The following is a 26765-nucleotide window of genomic DNA, read 5'->3' as shown; positions in this document are numbered from 1 at the left end:
CTGAAGCATAACATCATTTGTGAAGAACAATATGGATTCAGAAGGTCTTGAACTACATCACATGCTTTGATGGACTTTGTGGAAAGTATTGCAACTGCAATTGATAATAAACAATACACAATAGGTGTTTTTTTTTATTTACAGAAAGCGTTTGACACAATTAACCATGGAATACTATTAAGTAAACTGCAGAAATATGGAATCAGAGGTCTGGCATATGAATGGATAGCTAGTTATTTACAAGGCAGATTTCAGTATGTTCAATTCAATAATACAAATTCTGAACTCAGGGATGTCACATGTGGGGTGCCGCAGGGCTCAGTGCTGGGTCCTTTGTTGTTTATAATCTATATAAATGATATAAGTTGGGTGTCGAGTTCACTGAGATGTGTCCTTTTTGCAGATGATACAACTGTGTTCTCTAGCGGTGAAAATCTTGAACAGCTTCTGGACATAGTGGAGAAAGAACTGGAAAAATTTAAGGTTTGGTTTGACGCTAATAAGTTGTCACTCAACCTTGGGAAAACTAAATGTATTATATTTGGAAATAAACAGGCACCCAAATGTAAAAATTTAACTATAAACAATAAGGAAATTGAGTTAGTAACAGAGAATAAATTTTTAGGTGTTATAATTGATAATAAACTTAGCTGGAAACCACATATAAATTATGTGAAATCAAAATTGTCAAAAACTATAGCCATTTTGTATAAAGCCAAAGACCTACTGCCGCAAGAAGGGTTACTTACTTTATATCATTCTCTGATGGTACCATATATGACATATTGTGTTGAGTCATGGGGAAACACTTACAAATCAAATACCAATCCAATATTCCTTTTGCAAAAACGAGCCATATGAATCATCTGCAATAAACAATATCGTGAACCAACTCATTCTCTATTTGTGTCTTTAAATTTATTAAAATTCATTGATTTGGTCGATTACATTACAATTCAAACTTTATTTCGAGCGAAAAACCAAGCCTTACCAAGACATGTCCAGAGTCTGTTCCGATTGAGGGAATCCAGATATAGTTTAAGAGGTTGTGCAATTTTTATGAAACCACCAGTAAGAACAAATGTAAAGGGTTTTTGTGTGTCTGTGGTTGGGGTGAGGAAATGGAACAAATGTTCAACAGAGGTTAGAATGAGTAGTACCTTAGTGAGATTTAAGAAACTACTCAAAAAGAACATCATGTCTAAGTATCATAAAGAAGCAAATATAATTTGATTTATATGGAATGTTCAATTTATAAGTGGGACTTATTGTATATTTGAATGTGTGGGTATGTATATGCGTATGTAGATATATAGATATGGGTAGGTGTATATGTATATAAGTGACTGTGTATATGTATGTATATATTTATGTTTGTAAAGTATACGTATGTATATAGGTATATGTGGCACAGCCCAAGCAGAGGGTCACCCCCAAGAGCCTGGTCTGCTTGAGGTTTCTTCCTTATAGGGAGTTTTTCCTCACCACAGTTGCCTAGTGCTTGCTCTGGGGGTTGGTAAGGTTAGTCCTTACTGGTGTAAAGTGCCTTGATTTGACTTTCTTATGATCTGGTACTATATAAATATAATTATAAGTGAATAGTATATTGATGTGTATGTCTGTGTGTCGACATGTAGTAGTGAATTTATATTTATGTAAATATGACTGATTAGAATTGTTGGACTTGTACTAGCAGGGGTGGGCGCTAATAAGCTTTGCTTCAGCCCACACCCTTTCGGACTCACTAGTTTTGTCTGTGTTTGTTTGTGGAATTGTTAATTTTTTTTCTATTGAATATTTTGTGTGCCGAATTAAAAAAAACTTTGTCACTTTGTCAGGTTCACGAATTCTTTTTTGTATGCTTCGCGCCGCGAGGCGGGGCATATAGCATCTGGGTTGTCCGTCTGTCCGGCCGCAATTCGTTCGCAGCAACGTTGCTTAGCACCTATTGCTTGCAAAAAACGTCATATTTGGTGGGTACATGCCTTGGAGGAGTACTTTGCATAGGTTTGAAGGCCGGTGACCTTGACCTACTTGAAAAAAATTACCAATAGTTGCATTTGTTCAAAGGCTACCGACTTTTTGTGGTCACTGTTGCCATATCCTCTAAATAAATATAAAGTCAATCTCCACTGTCTCCCAGTTTACATCAAACACATGAGGGTTCAACCAAATACCTACCCACACATGTACATATTACTGCACTTTACATGGAAAATAGTACTGTGCGTGGGGCATTTCGTGACGAATGTCTGTAGTTTTTTTTTTTTTTTATAATCTGCTTGTGTTTTGGATTTTTATGTATTGTGTACTTTTAGTGTTCAATTTTGTTTCATGCTTTGATTTCTGGGAAAGCCATTTATAAGCTTGGGCCTCCCCCCCCACTCACTTTTTCGTTGTTGCACTCATGTAATGACAGTGACAATAAATCAAATCTCTATAAATTGTTAATAACGAATGCTTGAATTATTATTATTTTTATCCAAGTCACAGGATCTCTGAGTAGTAAAACAAACAAACAAAACAACAGCGACTTATACTCCAGAAAATATGGTATTTCTGTTATGGCCCATTTCTTAATTTTTTTTTATTACAGTTAAACTACAAGAAATATTCACTGACTTAGAAATTTTGTATTTATTCTGACTTTTCTAAAGCCATTTGACTAAAAATTATTTCATAATTTGTTTTAAAAAAGCAGAGATAACCTAAAGCATGAGCATTTTGTATTGTTAAATCTTCTGAAAAATATAATTTGTTCTTATAGTTGTTTTTTTTTTTTGTGTTTTTTTTTTTTCTTTTCAGAAATGAAAAAAAAAGTCCTGAAAAAACATCTTTTGTCAGTAATTCAGGATGAAGTGACATAATCCCCGAGGCTTTCCCGCTGATGTCCATTACATTTCTGATGCATCAAATCCATGTGGTCTGCGTTCACACAGAAAGCGCAAAGAAATGGATTATTTTTGAAAATTTGCAAAGAAACTTTGAGGTTCATGTTTTTCAGCTGTTTGCAAAACATGATGAAACCTATGAGACTGGTTTCAAATACAGTTGTTAAACTTGTATGACTAATCCAGATAAACTGACAGACACAACATTTTAAGATCTTCTTAAAATTACATAATGTTTTTTCCTGTTTGGTTTCACCAGAAAAGAGCGTCTGATTTATGTTGGAATCAGCGTTGAAAACATCATCACTCCATCAGTAAGTCGACCGATTACTTCAGAGTTTCATTACAGCTTCCAGAACTTTCTTCTGATTTGTTGAAAAATTCTACTTCTTATTAATTTCTAGGTCGATGTCGAGGAAGAAAAGAGTGAAATCATCATCAAAGAGAAGAAAGAACCAAAGCGAAGTAAGAACTGGGGTCGAAGATCAACGAGGGCAAAGAAAACCATCAGTTACAGGTACTTCCTGTCACAGTCGCGCTTACATATTGTTTTTGTACATATACATAAGTGTGGATGATGAAAAAAGTCTCATTTATTTCTACGGTCACATTTGATATCACAAATACACAGTATGTACTTATTAATTTAAAAATATTGTTATAATTGTGTGTGTGTGTGTGTGTATACGTACATATATATATATATATATATATATATATATATATATATATATATATATATACACACACAGTGTTATATACAGTGTTTATTACATGGAAAATCAGACAAAAGCATTGGGACTTTTGCTTTTGTCCAGTGAGTGTGAATATCCAGTTTATATGATGACAGATTAGGTGAGTTTTACTGTACACACAAAATTCTAAAATTACTACTATGACAGTTTTGGTGGCAAAATTAAGTTGTTTTTTTTCCTGCTTTGGTTACAGAAATAAAATATATTAAAAGAAATTTGTTTAAAGTAAACTTTAAACATATTGATTATTTGTCCATATAAAAAGAAAAGTTGTTTTGTGAGTTCAGTGACAACTGTTGATATTGAAATTTGTTGAGAATGAGTTTAAAACGGGATGAAAATCAGCACCTCCAAATCCGAAGCCATGGTTCTCGACCGGAAAAAGGTGCTTTGCTCTCTTCAGGTCGGTGGAGTGTCCTTGCCTCAAGTGGAGGAGTTTAAGTATCTCAGGGTCTTGTTCACGAGTGAGGGACGGATGGAGCGTGAGATCGATAGATGGATCGGTGCAGCATCTGCAGTGATGCGGTCGCTGTATTGGACCGTCGTGGTGAAGAGAGAGCTGAGTAGGGGGGCAAAGCTTTCGATTTACCGATCGATCTACGTTCCGATCCTCACCTATGGTCATGAGATTTGGCTCATGACCGAAAGAACGAGATCGCGAGTACAAGCGGCCGAGAAGAGTTTCCTCCGCAGGGTGGCTGGGCGCTCCCTTAGAGATGGGGTGAGGAGCTTGGTCACTCGAGAGGAGCTCGGAGTCGAGCCACTGCTCCTCCACGTCGAAAGGAGTCAGTTGAGGTGGCTCGGGCATCTTTTCCGGATGCTCCCTGGACGCCTCGCAGGAGAGGTGTTCCGGGCACGTCCCATTGGGAGGAGGCCCCAGGGAAGACCCAGGACATGCTGGAGGGACTACATCTCTCGACTGGCTTGGGAACACCTTGGGGTTCCCCTGGAGGAGCTGGGGGAGGTGTGTGTGGATCGGGAGGTCTGGGCGGCTTTGCTTGAGCTGCTGCCCCCGCGACCCGACTTCCGGATAAAGCAGAAGAAAATGGATGGATGGATGATGGATGGAGTTTAAAATGATTTATTAGTAGTTGTTGCAGCCTGAGCCCATTGTGAAAACAGAATTCTGTCTGTGCAGATTTATAAAAATAATTGATCCAACGTGTGTTTTGGCAAAGCTGAATTCATAAGTTTGTGTCATTTTTCTGACTTTTGCCTCAGGTGTGTTTGGCATTGAGGCAGGTTTTGTTAAATTCTCTACACATACAAATTCCTGATTTACTGCAGAAGTGATTCCCAAAGTGTGGGCCATGGAGGTACTGCAGGTGGAATATGATCCTGGTGGACTATTTAGGTACAGCAGCTGGGCCTTGAGATGTCATTAGAAATAAATTTTTAAAAGTATTGATTTTCAGGTTTGTAATAGTTACTTTAAGAAAATCTTAATAATAAATCATCAGAAGAGTGAACTCAATGCTACAAACAGATTTAACACAGTCAACACCCGAGCCGTGCGCATGTTGACGTACAGCTTCAACATCATCAACTGGAAACTAAGCAACATGAACACATCAAGGAAAAAAGATGCATCACTCAAAAGCAGATGTCAACAGGTTGTACTTATCAAGAGCAGCAGGAGGTCTTGTCCAAGTTGGTCTGACGTTTAAGACAACCATCAACGTCCTGGATGCATGCCTGACAACAGACAATCCACCGCTCCAATAAAATACAAACAAGACTCGAGTTGTCTGATAACTACCACAAGGCTAGAAAAAGCTCTGCCATAGAATCAAGCACAAGGCAAAAACCCCAAAATCAGCAGCTACTACAGAAAAACTGGGAAGACTAGGCAATGCTTGACACATGCCCAAGAAGAACAAGAGAGGCAGATGTTAATCGTCAGAAGACAAACCAGTGGCTTAAGACGAATGGACTAAAAGAACAAACATGGCCTAATCGAAGGTGCACAAGAACAGAGTCTAACCACCAGATCTTACCACCACCAACACTGCATCATCAAGGATGGACCTGACCCAGTGCAGTGTATGGAGAGACTGTTGATCATATTATCTCAGGATGCTCAGAACTGTCATAGACGGACTACAAACCACCACTCTCTCTACTGGAAGACCTGCAAAAAATACAAGATCAGAACAAGTAGTACGAACACCAACCAGACATGATCATGGACGTGCCCGTCCAGACCGACAAAGACATCAAAGCCTACAAACCAGACATATTCATCAAGTACAAGAAAACAAGAAATGTGTGTTGATCGACATGACCATACATCTGACCGAAACATCTGTAAATACAACAGAAAACCAGTCAAAACACAAAAATGTGAGGAATGAAAACTGAAACTGCAGCAGTGGTCATATGAGCTCTAGAACTCATGAAGAAAGGGATGGAGATATTCCACCAACAGGATCCCTGGTAACATCCAAGAAGTGCAGAAGATTGTTCTCCTTGATACATCTTGCATACTAAGGTGGGTCCTGTCAATCACATAGCTCCCCTATGGTGTCACAGGACCTTAGTTTGGACCTGGCTCTACAGGACGACTTGCACAAGTACAGAAAAGGGGATTTTGTGATGATAATTCATTGAGAAATTCTTGATCTCAGTCTTATGTGTCAGTCAGTTTTGATTAAAAGTCTGGGTGGGCCCCAGAAGTTTCTCACATTTCAAAGTGGGCCCTGGAGTTCATACGTTTGGATTGGCTGCTGTTGAAGATCAGAATTGATCATGTATGCTTCCTGTGTGCGTTTCTCAATGTTCTAGATTTGACGAGTTTGATGAGGCGATTGAAGAGGCGATCGAGGAAGACATCAAAGGGGCAGAGGGCGGAGGTTAGATGACATCACCGCTCACTGTGGAGAAAATAATCATGTTTACAATAACGGTCTATAATAACTTTGCTAATAATCACCCAACAGGAGCCGGTCGGGGTAAAGACATGGCCAACATCACAGGCCACAGAGGAAAGGACATATCCACCATCCTCCAATCAGAGGAGGGGAAGGAAAATGGGCGACCACCAAGAACGAGCAACAGTCATCGCCGGAAAAAACGCCGGCGTCTCAATGATCTGGATAGTGACAGCACCATGGACGAAGAGGAGAGCGAGGAAGAGTTTCGCCTCAGTGAAAGGTAAAAAGACAGGAAAATTATTTCAGTCTGATTTCAGTCTCGTTCAGAGGTTCATTATTGGTTATATGAAGAACTGTTGTTCTTCATTATAGCTGGTTGATATTATTATGATTAAGTTTGAGCTTCGTGTGCAGAAATGAAACAAACATCAGAGGAATTTGAGTAAACATTATTATTCTGCTTAAGAATGCACGCAAATAGTAATTAACCCTCTAAAACCCCAAAGTTGGGGGTGAAAATACAAATGGGGCAAGATATACGTAAATTATGCTTGCACTTTAAGAATGCTGGTGTCACAGACAGAACCGTCCCCCCCTAAAAATCAGTCCCCCCTGCCTTCACTGTGCATGCGTCGTGTCAGCAGCAGTTCACAGATTATCACCTCATTTTTGCTTAAAACTGACTTTAGAATGATTTAAGAGGTTTTACTTTGTCATATGATGGTTAATAATCACATTATTCCCTTTGATTGCTTTGGGTGTAGAGACTCAGACATGGTGCTGTCACGCTCTGATTGCTCCCCTGTCTTTTTTATGAAATAGTGCTGAATTTATTTGGAAATGATTGTTGTACAAAAGCTTCACATATTTGTCGCTGAGGTAGATGATGACTGGAGTGCAGTTTGAAGTGGAAATGATGTGATGATCAGTGAATTGCTGCTGACACAGAAATGATGCATGCACAGTGAAGGCAGGGGAACCTTTTGGGTGGGGGTGGGGCTATTCGGTCGGTGACACCGGGCACAGGACGGCACGTAAGGCTTTCCATGTTTTTCCAGATAACAGGACACTTGACCATTCAGTATTTTGAGGTCTGACTCCGGGTTGGATGGCTTCTGTTCCAGTGGGCAGTCAGAATTATTTCTACTCAGTCACCACAGTGTCCACATGCTTCACAACTAATCACCATCTTTGCATATAGTCAGTTTCACAGTCGAATGTTGATCTGGAAAAAGGTGTCTCTCACTTAGATTTACCAATTTTGATAGTATCTCACTAGGCGTGCTGATGAAATGTGTAATTTCTGCAAAAAGCACAACCTGCTTATTTGATCCTATACCAACAAAACTGTTAAAGGACATGTGGCCCACTCTTGGGCTGACTGTGTTGGAAATGATTAATCTGTTAATAACCTTGGGATCTGTTCCTAAATGTTTCAAATCTGCAGTGATTAAACCATTACTTATCTACTTTTAAGATTAGGCTTAAAACTTTCCTTTTTGCTAAAGCTTATAGTTAGGGCTGGATCAGGTGACCCTGAACCATCCGTTAGTTATGCTGCTATAGACTTAGACTGCTGGGGGGTTCCCATGATGCACTGTTTCTTTCTCTTTTTGCTCTGTATGCACCACTCTGCATTTAATCATTAGTGATTGATCGCTGCTCCCCTCCACAACATGTCTTTTTCCTGGTTCTCTCCCTCAGCCCCAACCAGTCCCAGCAGAAGACTGCCCCTCCCTGAGCCTGGTTCTGCTGAAGCTTTCTTCCTGTTAAAAGGGAGCTTTTCCTTCCCACTGTTGCCAAGTGCTTGCTCACAGGGGGTCAGTTTGACCGTTGGGGTTTTTCCGTTATTGTATGGCCTTGCCTTACAATATAAAGCGCCTTGGGGCAACGGTTTGTTGTGATTTGGCGCTATATAAATAAAATTGATTTTGATTTGACTTAAGAAATCTATTCTTAACCGTAGTGTATTGAAAAATTATAGGCTGATATCAAATCTATCATTTTGCTCTAAAATTCTGGAAAAGGTAGTTTCATAGCAGCTCGTGGACTATCTTACTGAGAATAATCTCTTTGAGCCACTGCAGTCTGCTTTTAGAAAATATCATTCCACAGAAACGACTCTCACCAAAGTGGTGAATGGTCTTCTGCTTGCAATGGATTCGGACACCACTACGGTTCTGGTGCTGTTAGATCTCAGTGCTGCATTTGATACTGTGGATTATCATATTTTACTCAGTAGGTTGGAGAATCATTTTGGGATTACTAGGAGTGCCCTTGCATGGTTGACATCATACCTGACCAGTCGTTCTCGCTGTGTTTTGTACAGTAACACTACCTCTAACCTTAGTGACATGAAATTTGGGGTTCCACAAGGATCCGTCTTAGGTCCCCTGCTTTTCTCCCTTTATATAGCACCCGTTGGGCACATATTGCGGCATTTTGGATTACCTTTCATTGCTATGCAGATAATAGTTATACATGCCGATAACTGCTGGTAATCTCATACACATAAATCCTTAGAAGTTTGCCTTGCATCAGTGAAAAGCTAGATGTCCAGCAATTTCTTACTTTTATACTAGGACAAGTCCGAAATGATGGTTCTTAGTCCAGTGAGACATCAGCATCAATTTTTTTTATACTTGTTTTTTATTGGTTTTCACAAATTATAATAAAATACAAAATACACAGAACAATTGGTCAGTTGTCATCAATATACATTGTCCATTTTTCCCCAAAAGTCTTCGTGTTTAGCTTCTTGCAACCTTAAAATAAAAGTAAGTCTTTCCATACTGTCAGTTTCTTCAACAATGTCCATCCAGTTTTTAACTGTGGGGGGTTCTTGTTTGTACCATTTGCATGTGATGGCTTTTTTTTGCTGCTGCCAACAAAATTTTAAATAAGTATACATCTTTTTTTCTGAATCCCTGCTCCCATTACATACCCAAAGTATAATGTCAGTATTGTTCTTGGTATACTGTACCCAAATACCTTTTCAATTTCACTACCAACATCTTCCCAAAATTGGGACAAGTTTTGACACTGCCAGAAGATGTGTGCATGTCCCACATCCTGCTCTCCACACTTTCTCCAGCAGGGTTGGTGCAAGGATATTGATGCCTTTTTTTTTTATCTTTGGTGTAATAAAATATCTGACTAAATTTTTCCAACAGTAAATTTTCCAATTTCTTGAGCTAGTTGTAGTTACTTGAGATTTGCAAATATTATACCACATGTCATTACTTATGTCCTCCTGCAACTCCTTTACCCATTTATCTCTAATATACAGTGTTGATGTTCTCCTATTAACTATCAATCCTTTATACAACTTTGATATGACTTTACTACTGCGTTATTTAATATTTGTGTAATTGCATTCATTTCACATGGGAGGTTTGGCTTTACTTCTTTTAAATAGTCCCGTATCTGAAGGTACATATAGAAATCTCGAGATGCTAAATCAAATTCTTTCTGTAGTGTTTGAAACCTTTCAATTTGGCCTTTTTTAAGAAATTAATTTAGAATGTTAAATCCTTTAATTGCCCATTCCTTGAATTTAGAATTCATACTGCCTGGTTTAAAGTTTAAGTCAAAAGCTATCCAGTTAAATACTTTAATTTCTTCCTCTATTTTACATCTCTTTACTAATTTAAACCAAACCTCCAAGGTGAATCTAGCAATAGAGTCCAACTTATTTTCTCTTTCCTTAAACATCTTCTTATTTGCTATCATAGCTTGTACATGGTCTACATTGCCCATTTCTATTTGTTTCCACTTTGTCATGTAGTTTGAATCACACCGGACCATGATATGTTTGAGCTGTGCTGCATAGAAATATTTTTCTAAATTGGGCAGTGCCAATCCACCCTCATCTTTAGGAATTTGAAGTGTTGAGAATTTAATTCTAGGTTTGGCTCCATTCCAAATTAATCTAGAGATTTTTCTGTCCCACTCTCGAATTGATTGCTTGGTATTGGCACTGACAGAGATTGAAATAAATATAAAATTCTAGGCAGCACATTCATCTTGATCGTTTCAATTCTAGATTGTAAATCTAGCAAATGAATGTTCCATCTCACCATGTCTTGCTATATTTGTGTATTTAAAGATCTATAGTTAATTTCATACAACTTGGTAAGGTTGTTGGTGATTTGAATTCCCAAGTATTTGATTGACTTTTTATTCCACTTGAATTTATATTGCTGTTTCATAAATGGAGAGGGGCTATAATTAATGGGGAGCACTTGAGTTTTATCAATATTCAACTTATAACCTGAGAGGTGACCATAATAGCTTAATAAATCCATTATCTTAGGTAAACATTTGTCTGGTTGTTTTAAATATATTAACACATCATCTGCAAACAATCCAATTTTGTTTTCTATATCTCTAATTTTTATTCCTTCTATTTCTTGCTCTTGTCTAATTGCCTGAGCCAAGGGCTCAATATAAATGGCAAACAGGGTTGGAGACAGGCAGCAACCCTGCCTCGCTGATCTTTCTAATCTAATCCAATTTGTGAGGCTACCATTTATCTTAATTCTTGCTTTTGGGTTTTGATATAATGTTTTAACACAGTTGATTGCTTGTGAGTTAAGCCCAAACCTTTCTAAACAGAGATAGAGGAATCGCCAACTAACAGAATCGAATGCCTTTTCCGCATCCAAACTTAAAAGGACAGCACTTTCGTTTGTTTTTTGTATTTCTTCTATTATATGTAGTGTCCTTCTGACATTGTCTTGAGTTTGGCGCCCTCTAATGAAGCCTGATTGATCTTCATCTATAATTTCTGAAATGAATGATTGGAATCTATTTGAGATTATTGATGTGTATATCTTATAATCACAGTTCAAAATTGATATTGGTCTAAAACTTTCGCAATGCTCCCTGTCTTTACCCTCCTTATGAATGACAGTAATTACAGCCTCTCTCCATGATGGTGGCAGTGTACCATTCTTCAGAGTTTGATTAAAGGATGCAAGTAACATTGGATATAGCTCTTTCTTAAAAATCCTATACCATTCAATAGGATATCCATCTGTTCCTGGAGTTTTGTTTGAGTTCATTCTTTTTATTGAATATTCTAGTTCTTTCTATGTAATCTGTGCACATAATATTGAGTTTTGTTCTCCTATATTTGGGAGGTCTAATGTAATTAAAATGTTTTAATTGTTTCATCTTCTGCTGATTCAGGTTGAGAGTACAGGTTTGAATAATAGTCTTCAAATGCCTTTTCAATTTCCTCTGGTTTATACATTGTTTTGTGTACAGGGTCTCTGATTTTATTTATAGTATTTAGTTGTTTGTTTCTTAATCGCCTGGCAAGAGATTTAGTTAATTTAGGGCCTCCTTCATAGTATGTTTGCTTTAAAAATCTAATTTTCTTCTGATAATATTTTATCTATTTTCATCCTTGCTTCTTTAACCTTTTTCAGGGACTCCAGATCCTTGTTTTTCTTATGTAATTGTTCTGATATTTCCAATTCTTCTGTAACCATCAGGAATTCCTGAATTCTTTTTTGTTTTTGTTGTATGAGGAGTAAGAAATTAGTTTGCCTCTTATTACTGCCTTCATAGCATCCCACACCATTGTGGGATCTCTCTCCATTATCATTTTCTTTTTGATAGGCATTTATTTGATTTTTTTTTTTTTTTATCCTGCACTAATTGCTGGTTGTTTAGCAAACCAATATTTAACCTCCAGTTTGTAACCTTAGGTTTCCTATTGAGATCCATTGTTAATTTCAAGGAACAGTGATCTGATAGATCAGCTGTCCCTATCTGACATTCTGCAACCCGAAACCGATCTTCTATGTTCATAAAAAAGTAATCTATTCTTGTGTGAGCTGAGTGTGGAGCAGAATAAAATGTATAATCCCTCTCTAAAGGGTGACATTCTCTCCAAACATCCATCACTCCCAATTCAGTTAGTGTTACATTAATGTATCTAGACAAATGTGTTTTACTTTTCTTTTTAGTACTATTAGAGTCGAGAAAAGGATTTAGGACTACGTTCCAGTCTCCTGCACAGATTAGAATTCCTTCCGTTTCTTGTGTAATATTATCAAAGACAGATTTATAAAAAGATTTATCAGATTCTGGTGGGGCATAAATATTTAATAATGTGACCATTTGATCTTCCAATTTTCCCCTGATCAGAATGTATCTTCCATCTTTATCTTTAATTTCCTTTAACCCTCAAATTTTACATGATTACAAATTAGGATCGCTACCCCTCTTTTTCTTCCTCCTTTAAATGAACTATAGAATGTATTTTTAAAACCCATATTTTGTAATTTTTGGTGCTCCTTGTCTGTCAAGTGAGTTTCCTGTAATTTAATTATCTCAGCTTTTACTTTTTTAAGCTTTGTAAGAACCTTGCCCCTTTTTATTGGATTTAAACCGTTCACATTTAGTGACATGAACCTTACAGTATCAATCAATCAATCAATTTTTTTATATAGCGCCAAATCACAACAAACAGTTGCCCCAAGGCGCTTTATATTGTAAGGCAAGGCCATACAATAATTATGTAAAACCCCAACGGTCAAAACGACCCCCTGTGAGCAAGCACTTGGCTACAGTGGGAAGGAAAAACTCCCTTTTAACAGGAAGAAACCTCCAGCAGAACCAGGCTCAGGGAGGGGCAGTCTTCTGCTGGGACTGGTTGGGGCTGAGGGAGAGAACCAGGAAAAAGACATGCTGTGGAGGGGAGCAGAGATCGATCACTAATGATTAAATGCAGAGTGGTGCATACAGAGCAAAAAGAGAAAGAAACAGTGCATCATGGGAACCCCCCAGCAGTCTACGTCTATAGCAGCATCACTAAGGGATGGTTCAGGGTCACCTGATCCAGCCCTAACTATAAGCTTTAGCAAAAAGGAAAGTTTTAAGCCTAATCTTAAAAGTAGAGAGGGTGTCTGTCTCCCTGATCTGAATTGGGAGCTGGTTCCACAGGAGAGGAGCCTGAAAGCTGAAGGTTCTGCCTCCCATTTTACTCTTACAAACCCTAGGAACTACAAGTAAGCCTGCAGTCTGAGAGCGAAGCGCTCTATTGGGGTGATATGGTACTACGAGGTCCCTAAGATAAGATGGGACCTGATTATTCAAAACCTTATAAGTAAGAAGAAGAATTTTAAATTCTATTCTAGAATTAACAGGAAGCCAATGAAGAGAGGCCAATATGGGTGAGATATGCTCTCTCCTTCTAGTCCCCGTCAGTACTCTAGCTGCAGCATTTTGAATTAACTGAAGGCTTTTTAGGGAACTTTTAGGACAACCTGATAATAATGAATTACAATAGTCCAGCCTAGAGGAAATAAATGCATGAATTAGTTTTTCAGCATCACTCTGAGATAAGACCTTTCTGATTTTAGAGATATTGCGTAAATGCAAAAAAGCAGTCCTACTTAGTTGTTTAATATGCGCATTGAATGACATATCCTGATCAAAAATGACTCCAAGATTTCTCACAGTATTACTAGAGGTCAGGGTAATGCCATCCAGAGTAAGGATCTGGTTATACACCATGTTTCTAAGATTTGTGGGGCCAAGTACAATAACTTCAGTTTTATCTGAGTTTAAAAGCAGGAAATTAGAGGTCATCCATGTCTTTATGTCTGTAAGACAATCCTGCAGTTTAGCTAATTGGTGTGTGTCCTCTGGCTTCATGGATAGATAAAGCTGGGTATCATCTGCGTAACAATGAAAATTTAAGCAATACCGTCTAATAATACTGCCTAAGGGAAGCATGTATAAAGTGAATAAAATTGGTCCTAGCACAGAACCTTGTGGAACTCCATAATTAACTTTAGTCTGTGAAGAAGATTCCCCATTTACATGAACAAATTGTAATCTATTAGACAATTATGATTCAAACCACCGCAGCGCAGTGCCTTTAATACCTATGGCATGCTCTAATCTCTGTAATAAAATTTTATGGTCAACAGTATCAAAAGCAGCACTGAGGTCTAACAGAACAAGCACAGAGATGAGTCCACTGTCCGAGGCCATAAGAAGATCATTTGTAACCTTCACTAATGCTGTTTCTGTACTATGATGAATTCTAAAACCTGACTGAAACTCTTCAAATAGACCATTCCTCTGCAGATGATCAGTTAGCTGTTTTACAACTACCCTTTCAAGAATTTTTGAGAGAAAAGGAAGGTTGGAGATTGGCCTATAATTAGCTAAGATAGCTGGGTCAAGTGATGGCTTTTTAAGTAATGGTTTAATTACTGCCACCTTAAAAGCCTGTGGTACATAGCCAACTAACAAAGATAGATTGATCATATTTAAGATCGAAGCATTAAATAATGGTAGGGCTTCCTTGAGCAGCCTGGTAGGAATGGGGTCTAATAAACATGTTGATGGTTTGGATGAAGTAACTAATGAAAATAACTCAGACAGAACAATCGGAGAGAAAGAGTCTAACCAAATACCGGCATCACTGAAAGCAGCCAAAGATAACGATACGTCTTTGGGATGGTTATGAGTAATTTTTTCTCTAATAGTTAAAATTTTGTTAGCAAAGAAAGTCATGAAGTCATTACTAGTTAAAGTTAATGGAATACTCAGCTCAATAGAGCTCTGACTCTTTGTCAGCCTGGCTACAGTGCTGAAAAGAAACCTGGGGTTCTTATTTTCTTCAATTAGTGATGAGTAGAAAGATGTCCTAGCTTTACGGAGGGCTTTTTTATAGAGCAACAGACTCTTTTTCCAGGCTAAGTGAAGATCTTCTAAGTTAGTGAGACGCCATTTCCTCTCCAACTTACGGGTTATCTGCTTTAAGCTACGAGTTTGTGAGTTATACCACGGAGTCAGGCACTTCTGATTTAAAGCTCTCTTTTTCAGAGGAGCTACAGCATCCAAAGTTGTCTTCAATGAGGATGTAAAACTATTGACGAGATACTCTATCTCACTTACAGAGTTTAGGTAGCTACTCTGCACTGTGTTGGTATATGGCATTAGAGAACATAAAGAAGGAATCATATCCTTAAACCTAGTTACAGCGCTTTCTGAAAGACTTCTAGTGTAATGAAACTTATTCCCCACTGCTGGGTAGTCCATCAGAGTAAATGTAAATGTTATTAAGAAATGATCAGACAGAAGGGAGTTTTCAGGGAATACTGTTAAGTCTTCTATTTCCATACCATAAGTCAGAACAAGATCTAAGATATGATTAAAGTGGTGGGTGGACTCATTTACTTTTTGAGCAAAGCCAATAGAGTCTAATAATAGATTAAATGCAGTGTTGAGGCTGTCATTCTCAGCATCTGTGTGGATGTTAAAATCGCCCACTATAATTATCTTATCTGAGCTAAGCACTAAGTCAGACAAAAGGTCTGAAAATTCACAGAGAAACTCACAGTAACGACCAGGTGGACGATAGATAATAACAAATAAAACTGGTTTTTGGGACTTCCAATTTGGATGGACAAGACTAAGAGTCAAGCTTTCAAATGAATTAAAGCTCTGTCTGGGTTTTTGATTAATTAATAAGCTGGAATGGAAGATTGCTGCTAATCCTCCACCCCGGCCCGTGCTACGAGCATTCTGACAGTTAGTGTGACTCGGGGGTGTTGACTCATTTAAACTAACATATTCATCCTGCTGTAACCAGGTTTCTGTAAGGCAGAATAAATCAGTATGTTGATCAATTCTTAAAGTCCCCAACAGGGACTTAGAAGAGAAAGACCTAATGTTTAATAGACCACATTTAACTGTTTTAGTCTGTGGTGCAGTTGAAGGTGCTATATTATTTTTTCTTTTTGAATTTTTATGCTTAAATAGATTTTTGCTGGTTATTGGTAGTCTGGGAGCAGGCACCGTCTCTACGGGGATGGGGTAATGAGGGGATGGCAGGGGGAGAGAAGCTGCAGAGAGGTGTGTAAGACTACAACTCTGCAAGATCAAGATGCATTATAACTAAGATAATAACTCTGAAGACAGTCTGACCATAACAACACAGTGAACTGTAGAACACTTAATGAAAAAATGAAAAGGATCTATCCGATATCCTGTGGAACCACTAATTGGTCCCAAAGTGCCGTTGGTAGGAGAGGGGTAAAGTCTCCTGAAAAAGAAGGGCCCCTCAGTAGATCTAGGTGTTGACTCGAAGAGTCGTACTTCCAATCTACCCAAGTCCAACATAACTTGTATTTTGCTTCTTGCCAGTTCTTTATCACCCCCCCCCCCCCTTTTTTCCCCCTCCCCGGGAGGCAGATTATCGGGTTTTCACTCACTAGCTTCTTTTTCAGATAAATTTAATAAATAAGAGGGGTGTTAATATGAAGAAACGTAAAATAATTCGAATTTCAATATATATTATCTAAATGTGTCTATGCAACTTTGTTTTTCACCCCTTTGCTCACTCAGTGAGAAAGTAATAAGAATAAGGAAAAAAAAAAAGATAATCTGTTATTTATAATCAGTTACCTCCCTTTAATTACTTTTCCGCCTTATTTCCGAAACTCCTGTAGTCTCTCCCTCGCTCTTTGGCCCGCACTGCTCGGTGTATCAGACGCTGTAGAGGTGCGCGTCCAGGGAAAAGCCTGTTAAATGCGTCTCTTCATCACGTCTTCCTTCTGCTCCGCGCTTCTGGTCGTCACCTCGAGCCCTCTAAACCGCATCTCCCCCGCTGCCTCTCCCGGACTGCCGTATGTCTTGGGACCGTCGTGCCAGTGGATTTTGATGTTGGTCAATGGTGTCTGGAACTTAACTCCATTTTCCTTTAGTACCTTCTTTATCCCTCCATAAGCTTTGTGCTTTTGCACCACATCGTAGGCATAGTCATGGTCAAAAAATATTTGCTTTCCATTTATTTTAACACGTTTCTGCCAAGCTTTCTTGAGGACCAGTTCTTTTGTGTCAAATTGAAGGAAGTTTACGATAATAGACCTGGGCGTTGCTCCATGGTCGGGTCTCCCAGCCCCAGTCCAGTGCGCACGCTATATCATGAGTCTTGTCTCTGCGGGGAGATCCAGCTCTCTCTGCAACAGGTCCTCCACGAAGCATATAACCAAGTCCCCTTCGGAAAGTTCCTGAACTCTGAAAATGCGCACATTATTTCTGCGGCTCCGTCCTTCTAAATTTGTTTTAGCTTTCAATATTTTCTGCTCTTTAAGAACCATAAGCAGAGCATCTTTCGCTTCCATGTTCCAATCTTCCACTTCACTTATGCGCGTTTGTGCTTCGTTTAATGTCTCCCGTTGGTCTTGCAGCTCTGTATTAGTGTCGTCAATTTTCTTGTTTATGTCCATCTTAAATGTTTCAAACTCCCTCTTGAAGTCAGCCTTAACTTCATCTTTGAGAGTCAAAAATCCGTCTTATTTCTTTTCGTAGTTCCACAATTTGCATGGTCAGTCCAGGTATCCCCTCTCGTGGCTCAGAGGTGTTAGCCGTTAGCATGCTAGCTTCGGAAGCGATTGGATTTTCTTCCATTTCGGCGTTTTCTTGAGTTTTGTTTCAGGTGTTTCGAGTCTTTCGCTTCTCACGTTTGTCACCCCCACTCATCACACTCTTTGATGTATGTATTCAGGCTTCTTAGTTGTTTTGTGGGGTATAATTACTTCTCCTGGCAAGAGCTCTGATTTAAGCTGCCATTCCCTCGCTGTCCAACCGGAAGTCCATCGGCATCAATTTGACCAGCTAACGCTTAGCCTAGGTTCATGTGTCATACATCACACTGACAAAGTGAGGAACCTTGGGGTAATTTTTGATCCTACATTTTCCTTTGACCTCCACATTAGAGAGATTACTAGGACTGCTTTCTTCCACCTGCGAAATATAGCGAAGATTTGTCCCATCCTGTCTATGGCTGATGCTGAGACCCTGATTCATGCATTTGTCTCTTCTAGATTGGACTACTGTAATGTTCTGTTTTCTGGTTTACTGCAGTCCAGCATTAGGGCTCTCCAATTGGTGCAAAATGCTGATGCCAGACTTTTGTCAGGTAGCAGAAAGTTTGACAACATTCCACTCAGTTTGGTGTTTCTTCACTGGCTTCCTGTCTCTGTGAGATTGGATTTTAAGGTTCTGCTCTTAACTTATAAAATTATTCAGCACCTCCCTACTTAGCTGGCCTAATTAAACCCTACGTACCGGCCTGGGCTCTGCGTTCTCAGGACGCAGGGATACTTTGTGTCCCTAGGATAAATAAAATGTCTGCGGGCCACAGAGATTTCTCTTATCGTGTCCCTGTTTTGCAGAGTGATCTCCCCATGGAGATAAAACAATCAGATTCTGTTTGACCACATTCCAGCCCAGACTTACAATGCATTTATTGGCCCTTTCGTATAGCTAGCATAGTGACATTAGTATGGTACTATGCTTCCTATCCTCTTAAATTCATTTTTATTAGTAAAGGAACAGGACTCAGCCTCACCTTTATCTGAATTCTGGGTCTCTTAGTGAAGCTTAGGGCTAGTGGCTGGCGATTACTTCAGTATTCTCTCTGCTTTCCTGTTGATTTACTGCTGGTGAACTCATACCTTTGGTGCAGTTTTTTTTTCGGCCGATTGATTCTGTTCTTTTCTCTCTCTGTCCGAGGCACTGATGACATCATACAAGATTGACAACTGCAAACCACAGGATGCTGGACTGACCATGAGATGTCATGCCTGAAGCTGATGCAGCACACTGCAGTCTGCATTTGGATTTAACTTTGTCCTGGTGACAGGCCCACTGATGGCATACAGAATGAACACTGGCCTTGCATCCCAGGGCACTGGATGAGCCCCTGCATGTGGCGTAAATGCTTGTGTGGTTATCTCAACAATTGCTCCTCATTTTTATAATCATATTTTGATTTTTTTTTTTTTTTTTTTTTCCCGTTTCTTCAGCTCTGTAAAACTTTGTAAAAACCTTGTAACTGTTAGAATGGCCTAAGCAGAGGGTAACCCCTCTGAGTCTGGTCTGCTCGAGGTTTCTTCCTCAATATCATCAGAGGGAGTTTTTCCTTACCACTGTCGCTTTTGTTCTTGCTCTGGGGGTTGGTAAGGTTAGACCTTAGTCATGTGAAGCGCCTTGAGGCAACATGTTGTTATTTGGCGCTACATAAAAGTAAATAAATTTAATTGAATTTAAATTATTTAATTTTCTGCAGTAGAAGAGCCATGGAGGCCACCAGCCCCAGCTTCAGAAATAAAACTGACAAACACTTTGATTTCAAGCTACATATAGTTTCACCAACACCTGCTCCCAGTTTCGCTTAATATGTGATGATTATTTCTTTGCCCAGGTTTGTCCACCAGATGGCAGACAAGCTGCTCATAATTTTCCATCATCCATCCAGTAGGTGGCAGTGTTCAGCAGGCAGGTCTTGTTTTAGATGGATCTCGTGCATCAAAGTTTGTCTTCATTAATTTGGAGACAAACAAGACAACAGTTTGTAGAGTAAGGAGTTGATTAATAATCAGTGCAATCAACAGATTGTTTAAGGAAATCAATCATTGATCTCAGCACAATTTTATAGTAATCTAGCAAATGTTGTACCTTTGCAATTTAATGTTGAGACAAAGTGAATAATGATATTTTCAGCGACAGAATAAACCAACTGATACTGAAGAAGTAAGTCCAATGGAGGCCCTGAGGTCCGTAGCTACGGGTGCTTTTCTGTTGGGTGGCCAGACAGGATATAGATGAAGTGTCTTCTGGTTGGACACAGATGAGTAGCGTGAGCGGGAATTGAACCCAGGTCTGCACATTGGTCAGCCAGCTCCTTTACCTACCGTGCTACCTGAACTACATATCATAAAGTTCTTTTATTAGTATTTGTTTTTGTTTGTAGCACTTCAGAGGAGTTTGTTGCCTCTGATAATGACACAGAGGCGGAGTCTAATGACAGCGGCAGTAACAGCAGCAGCAGGTGTCACAGTTCGTCACGAAGCAGGAGATTTCTGACACGGCGGCGAAGTTCCCGGAAGAGGCGGAGACCGAGAGGCTACTCGGATGATGAGGAAGAAGAGACTGATGAGGATGATGAAGACGAAGAAATCGGTATGTTTATTCAGATATTACTACTCGCCTACATTAAGGAAAGTGATTTATTATTTATCTGTGCAGTTCAACGCGGCAGAAGTGAAAGCTGTCAATGTCACTGTTGATGGAATGTGGAGCTAATTGTCGTAAGTTAAATGTTAGACACAACTTCAAGGTCAAGTCACCTGAACCTAACGCTGAACATGTGAACAGAAAACATTCACTCATCAAGCTTGTGTTTGAGCTAACGGCATGCTAACTAGCCAGGTTAGCTGTGGTGAAATGGGCTGGTTAGCTAGCTTACATGCTAGCTTTCCTTCTTCCCCGAAAATGGTTTTCTTGAAGGAATGTTTTTGTAATATTCATCCTGGAAATAGAGCGATCTGTTTTTGGAATGGTTTATACTCTGGAAATACGTTAGATGGTGACACGGTTTGCATTAACTTTGGGCGGAACACAGATGGTCTGTTCGTGAACGAACTACGACCATGTTGGTGTGAATGAAAAATTGTTCTCCCTCCGTCTTTGATTTGTGTTCAGTGACCGAAGGCTCCAGTGAGTTCAGCGATAGCGATCTGGATATGAGCCGGCGGCGGTCTCGGCGGAGCCAGAAGAAGCAGGTCAACTACTGCGAGACGTCGGAATCTGACGGCTCTCGCGCGGGAACGAACCGAGACAAAATGAAGCCCAGACGGCGACTCGACAGCTCGGACAGTGAAGGTCAGTTGCCTCTGGCTGAGGTCTGGATTTTTCTCTGATATTACTTGTTTGTTAAACCAGGTCTGTTTATGTTGTTTAGATGGTGGGATACAAATTAGCCAGATTTTCATGAAACTTGATCAAATGGGTTATTCTGCTCTGGAACAAATGATATTCAATCCTGTTTTGGACCCACTGAGACGGTCATGATCCCATTGAGAAAGTGGGCGCTGGATGTAAAGACCAAGTCCAAACTGAGAACAGACATGTTGAATGTGAAACAATAAGTGGAAAAAGAAGAGAGTTGGCAGAGTTGATGGAGAGAAAGTCTGAGCGTTTTGTGTCCAGGAGACTGGAGAGAAGGTCCAGGAGATTTGAAGGATAATTTTTGATCCCACGCTGTCTTTTGACCTCCACATCAGGGATGTTACTAGGACTGTTTTTTTTTTTTCCATCTGCGAAATATAGCGAGGATCCGCCCCATCCTGTCTATGGCTGATGCTGAGACCCTGATTCATGCTTTTGTTTCTTCTAGATTAGATTATTGTAATGTTCTGTTTTCAGGGTTACCAGTCCAGCATTAGGGGTCTTCAGGTGGTTCAGAACACTGCCGCCAGGCTTTTGACACGTAGCAGAAGGTCTGAACATATCACACCCATTTTGGCATCTTTACACTGGCTCCCTGTCTCTGTGAGAGCAGATTTTAAGGTTTTGTTATTGACTTATAAAGTTGTTCATGGACTGGCGCCATCTTATCTGGCTGATCTGGTGGAACTCTACGTGCTGGCCTGGGCTTTGCGGTTGCAGGATGCGGGACTTCTCTGTGTTCCCAGGGTGAAGAAGAAGTCAACAGGTCAAAGAGCCTTTTCTCATTGTGCACCCACCCTGTGGAACAGTCTTCCTGCGACCGTGAGGCAGTTGGAGTCTATGGACATTTTTAAGTCAAGACTGAAAACCTTTTTTTAATCTGTTTTATTCTTTTACTTCTGTTTTTAATTATGTATTTGAAATTTTTTATTCATTATTTATTTATTTATTTAAATTTTATGTTGAATTGTTCCGTGTAAGGCGCCTTGGGATGTCTTTTGCTGTGATTTGGCACATTATAAACTAATTAAATTGAAGGCTGGGAGGAGGTAGTAAGAACACTGTGATTGGATAGTGGTTTGTGTATGACAATGAAGAAAATTAGCTCGACAGGCTCGTTTTAATCCAGTTACACCCAACTATCTGTTCTGTAATTGGGGCATATTGTAGTGACTGGCCAAGGATAATGAGCCAGGTACCCTTCTTACTATCAGGTAAATACAGCTAATGCAAAGAAGTGAGTAGAAAATGATTTGTTTGAACCAAATCCAAGTATGTTGATGTTAATTTACTTTGGTACCACAGTATTTAATAAAATGTTATAATGTTGCACAGCTGGCTAATGGTGCTAGCCACGTGGTTAGCAGTACTGGTTTGACACCTGTGCAGATTCAGGTGTCACAGTTTAGTTGTTGGACTTTATGTGCAGTTTTGTTAAAGGACATGTCGCACTGAAATCATAACAATTTAGATTTAGGCTGTTAGTGACCATCGGATGATACACCGGGATTACTCAGTGCATGTCTGTGGCCAGTTTCAAAGTATACGTGATTCACAACAAACAGCTATGGAGGTTACCGAAAACAAAGTACTTGTGGGTACTCATTTTTCCAAGTGTTTCCAACAGCAGTGACGTAGCTTTTAGAGATGCCCTAGCGCGCGCTTGAATGGAATGTAGTTGCTAAAGGCTCTATCACACCTTGACGATTTAGCCAGCATATGCCGTACTAAAAACGCTGACACACGCTGTCGTACGCCTAATAAATTAACGCAGCTGTCACACCTTGACGATTATCCAGCGTCTTCCGACAGCCCCGTTTCCACTCGGTGGTTCGGATTGGTACTGCATGGTGTGGTGCTGGAACCTTCACTTTTGAAAGTTCAGAAGTGTCTTTATAGAACATAGCAGTGTTCATTTCACTCTGTCTGCCATCATGCTGAGAAATACCGAGTAACACGTTTGAGACTGAGAGGAATAATTAGCAGTAAACTACATCAGTGACCAATAATTAATACAGGATGTGTGCAAATAGACTTACAATCATGAATACTTTGATGTGTTGCGAACTGGGACATTAAATAACGTGCAACACGTCCTTTAATTAAGTGCGACTTCTTTAGCATCACCTCTGTGACTTTGACGACTCATCAGATACTTACTGTTGGTTATTAACGGGGTAAAGGTTCCTGGACTGGGGTGTCAAGGTTCTGGTGCACCGCATTTGTCACTTGGCAAGTTTTCCCATTTATCTGCCTGCTGTACGTAACAGGAGGCAATCAGAATCGGCCACCATCACAAACCTGCACGGCTCCACCTTGTCAGTTAGCAGCTGCAGAAACGCTGGTTCTTGGCAGAGTGGTTTGGGTTAGCTTAGCGTGGCATTGATAGCAGAACAGCGGCCATTTCAATCTCACTTTTTGTTTTTTGTAGCGAGTTTCTCCAGAGACTCGGAGGAGGAGGAGTCGAGAGAACGGCGGCTGAAGAGGCAGGCTGACTCCTCGGAGGAAGACTCCCGGCAGCGGCGCAGGCGGCTCGCACTGAAACGCAGGAGAGCTTCCGAAGAGGATGACTCAGACGACTCATCGGACGAGTCCTCGGAAGAGGACCGGCCCGTCCGTAAACGGGTGAACCGCATAGACTCTGACGATGATGACGAGGACCAGGTGGAGAAACAGAAGGAAAAGAAAACGAGTGAAAAGGTGGAAGAGGGCGGCGTTTTTTCAAAGGGAACAAACCAGCTGGACTACAGTCTGGCAGAGCTGCCGCCCACCAATGGACAAAACCCAATCAAGAGTCTGGAGGGCCTGATCAGCCGGCCCGGCACCGCCGCTCCAGGCCTCATACCGCACCTGGAACCGGCCAAAAACATCAGTGCCACGCCCGCTGCAGCCATAGCACCAAATGGTCTGGTTGGCCAGGAGGTGGCAGCACAGGACGATGACGAGGACGACCTGTTGGGCGTCACGGACCTGGTGGACTACGTCTGCAATAACGAACAGTTGTAAAAACAGTGATGTACATTTAATTTTTGGTGGTATTGTATTTTTATATTGCTTAACTTTATTAATCCCTCACCCGTCTTTGTGGTTTTTACTCGCTTCATCCAGAGCTGATCCGGATCGTCATCACCGGTCCTCAGCGGTCCCTATGGGACCTGCAAATCCTCACATTCATTCAGCTCACGATCACCCACTTCCTCTGGACAAGTTATCTTTTTTTTTTTTTTTTTAATCACTCGTCTTTTGTCATGTCAAAGTTTTTTTTTTTTTTTTTTTTTTTTTTAATAGAAAAATAAAAAAGGCACTCTTGTTGTTGTTTAAAGACAGCATCAATAAATAAAGACCTTTTCACTCCAGATGCGATTAATTTATACAAAGATTAAACGGCCCTTTTTTCTTGTTAATTGCACCTTTCTCATCAAAGAGTTTCGCTGGACGAAATTGCGCTCATAATGTATTTTCATATTTTGCCTCTAAATACAACACGCACAGTCAACTGTCGACACCAAGTGCAAGTGGCTTCACGTTCAGGTCACTTAACATAAACGTTAGCGCTTTTCCACTTCAAGAAATAGGACCAGAACTACTGTATTTTCCAGAGTGTAAATTGTGGAGTTTTTATTTTATTTGGGAGTTCCTCCGACTTATACTCCAGTGTGACTTATGTACCAAAAAAATCACACATTCATTATGGATAATAATTATGACTATTTGTATCGGAATCAAAGCATTAACAAAGTAAACTAATAATTAAAGAACAAATGCCAATAATATAAAGTACATTATAACTTATACTCCAGTGTGACTTGTAATGCATCTTTTTTTTTTTTTTTTTTTAGCTGGTGCGACTTAGACTTCGAAAAAAAATAGTACTTGTTTTCACCAACGTAACTACTGCATATTTTTTAAACGACTTCTCATTTCCCACCTGAGTCTGCCCACGCAGAGACGAGTTTAAGCGAATCCGCAAAAGATTTGTATCGTACGCTGTTTTGTTTACACAGAAGCAGCATTTTTGGAGCCCAAAAACACTACTCCCAGAGTGGATAAATCTCAAAACACAGCTTTTGCGTTTTTTGTGTGTACAACCAATATGCAACTTTTGTGAATCGATGATGTCGTAGCCCCACCTCTCTAACCTTTACACGCATGTTCCACGTCGCCTTCTACGGAACGCTTTTTGAAAACGGAAAAGAAAAAGCTTGTATAGGGAAAGTTATGTTTCCGTGTGGGCGTGTCTTTAGACTCGGTCCAGTGCAGTGATCCAGGATCTACGGGGATCGAGTTTGAAACACGGAACAGTCCTGATTTGAACAGAATTTGTATGTAAAATATTAAACACTGAATCTTACTGTAGTTTTAAGCTCACTCCGTTTTTTTTTTTTTTTTTTTTTTTTTTTTTTTTTTTAAATCCTGGTGGAAACAGGCAGCAGTAACTTGGAACTAGAGGCTGGGTAGTTCTGGTACTGGTAATGGTTACTGTTACTTTACCTTGGACCACCAGACGGGTCCGGGTGGTTGTGACTCTTTCATCCTCTGGTTTTGAGTCAAGCTGTCCCAGCATCATCTCAAGCTGTTCGCATTCCTTAAAATGTTACACTAAAAATATCCTTAATAATTGACATCTTTATGCTCCGCCTCATGTAGAGATCCAGAGTCTCAGCCGTCTGTACTTGGACTGTTTTGATGATTGAAACAAAATATTCAGTTTGTCTGACAACCATTTTTTTCAAATCTTACAGCGGGAAAATGGAAGTTTTTCTAAAGTCACAGACGGTCGGCATTTTTTTTTCCTGTTCCAGTCCTGTTTTGGAAAATAGTTGCGTGTAACGTATTTTGGGGAAATTGTATGTATTTTATATTGAGCTTGAACGTGCAAAACGGTGACTTTTTTAAACTTCCCGTCGCACTGCAATCCTTTGTTTTGAAATCGTAGATGTGTCCACCAGAATCATGTCGCATTTGCTGTGAATGTTTTTATTTTATCACAGCAGATTCTCTTACACAGAAAATCATTATTTGATTGTCATATTTGTCGTCTTTGGTGTGTAAAGGTCTTTCTTTGGCTGTTTGGTTTTTATCACAGGTGTTTGGTGTCTAAAGTCATTCCGTAACTGATGATCATGTTTTTGTTCAGTCAGTCGTGTTTATAATTTCAGTCCTTAAATTGTTTGTTTTCCTCCATTCTGTGCAGTTTTTTGTTGTTGTTTGATTATCTGAGATATTGAGGTTAAAAGTCAACATCATTTGAAAAGAACATCACAAAAGCAAAGACATTTGTGAGAAATAGGTCAAAAGTGCATCTTAAAAAAGCCAATATTGTGGAAAAAGTCCAATATTTTCAGTTATTTGAGAAAGTAAATGTTTTTTAAACATTCTGCATTATTTACATATAAACTAAAATGTTTCAAGCATTTCATATCAATAATTAACTCCTACATCTCCAAACAAGTACGTTACCTTTAAGATCAGGAGACAAC

At 39.6% G+C, this 26765-nt stretch overlaps 1 protein-coding gene across 1 annotated transcript in view; it reads left to right on the top strand.

Moving 5' to 3' along the window:
• LOC117516818 (remodeling and spacing factor 1-like) overlaps nt 1-26594 on the top strand; it is a 45123-nt gene extending 18529 nt beyond the window's left edge. The window contains exons 10-16 of the mRNA XM_034177679.1: nt 3151-3205; nt 3296-3408; nt 6431-6498; nt 6586-6799; nt 20309-20517; nt 21040-21219; nt 23717-26594. Of these exons, the coding sequence (XP_034033570.1) occupies nt 3151-3205; nt 3296-3408; nt 6431-6498; nt 6586-6799; nt 20309-20517; nt 21040-21219; nt 23717-24291 (1414 nt within the window). The 3' untranslated portion in view covers nt 24292-26594. The remainder of the gene's footprint in view (nt 1-3150; nt 3206-3295; nt 3409-6430; nt 6499-6585; nt 6800-20308; nt 20518-21039; nt 21220-23716) is intronic.
• The last annotated feature ends 171 nt before the right edge of the window (nt 26595-26765 follow it).

This window comes from Thalassophryne amazonica, chromosome 9 (assembly GCF_902500255.1).
Source record: "Thalassophryne amazonica chromosome 9, fThaAma1.1, whole genome shotgun sequence".
Taxonomy (NCBI): Eukaryota; Metazoa; Chordata; class Actinopteri; order Batrachoidiformes; family Batrachoididae; genus Thalassophryne; species Thalassophryne amazonica.
This window is presented reverse-complemented; position numbering and strand designations above follow the sequence as displayed.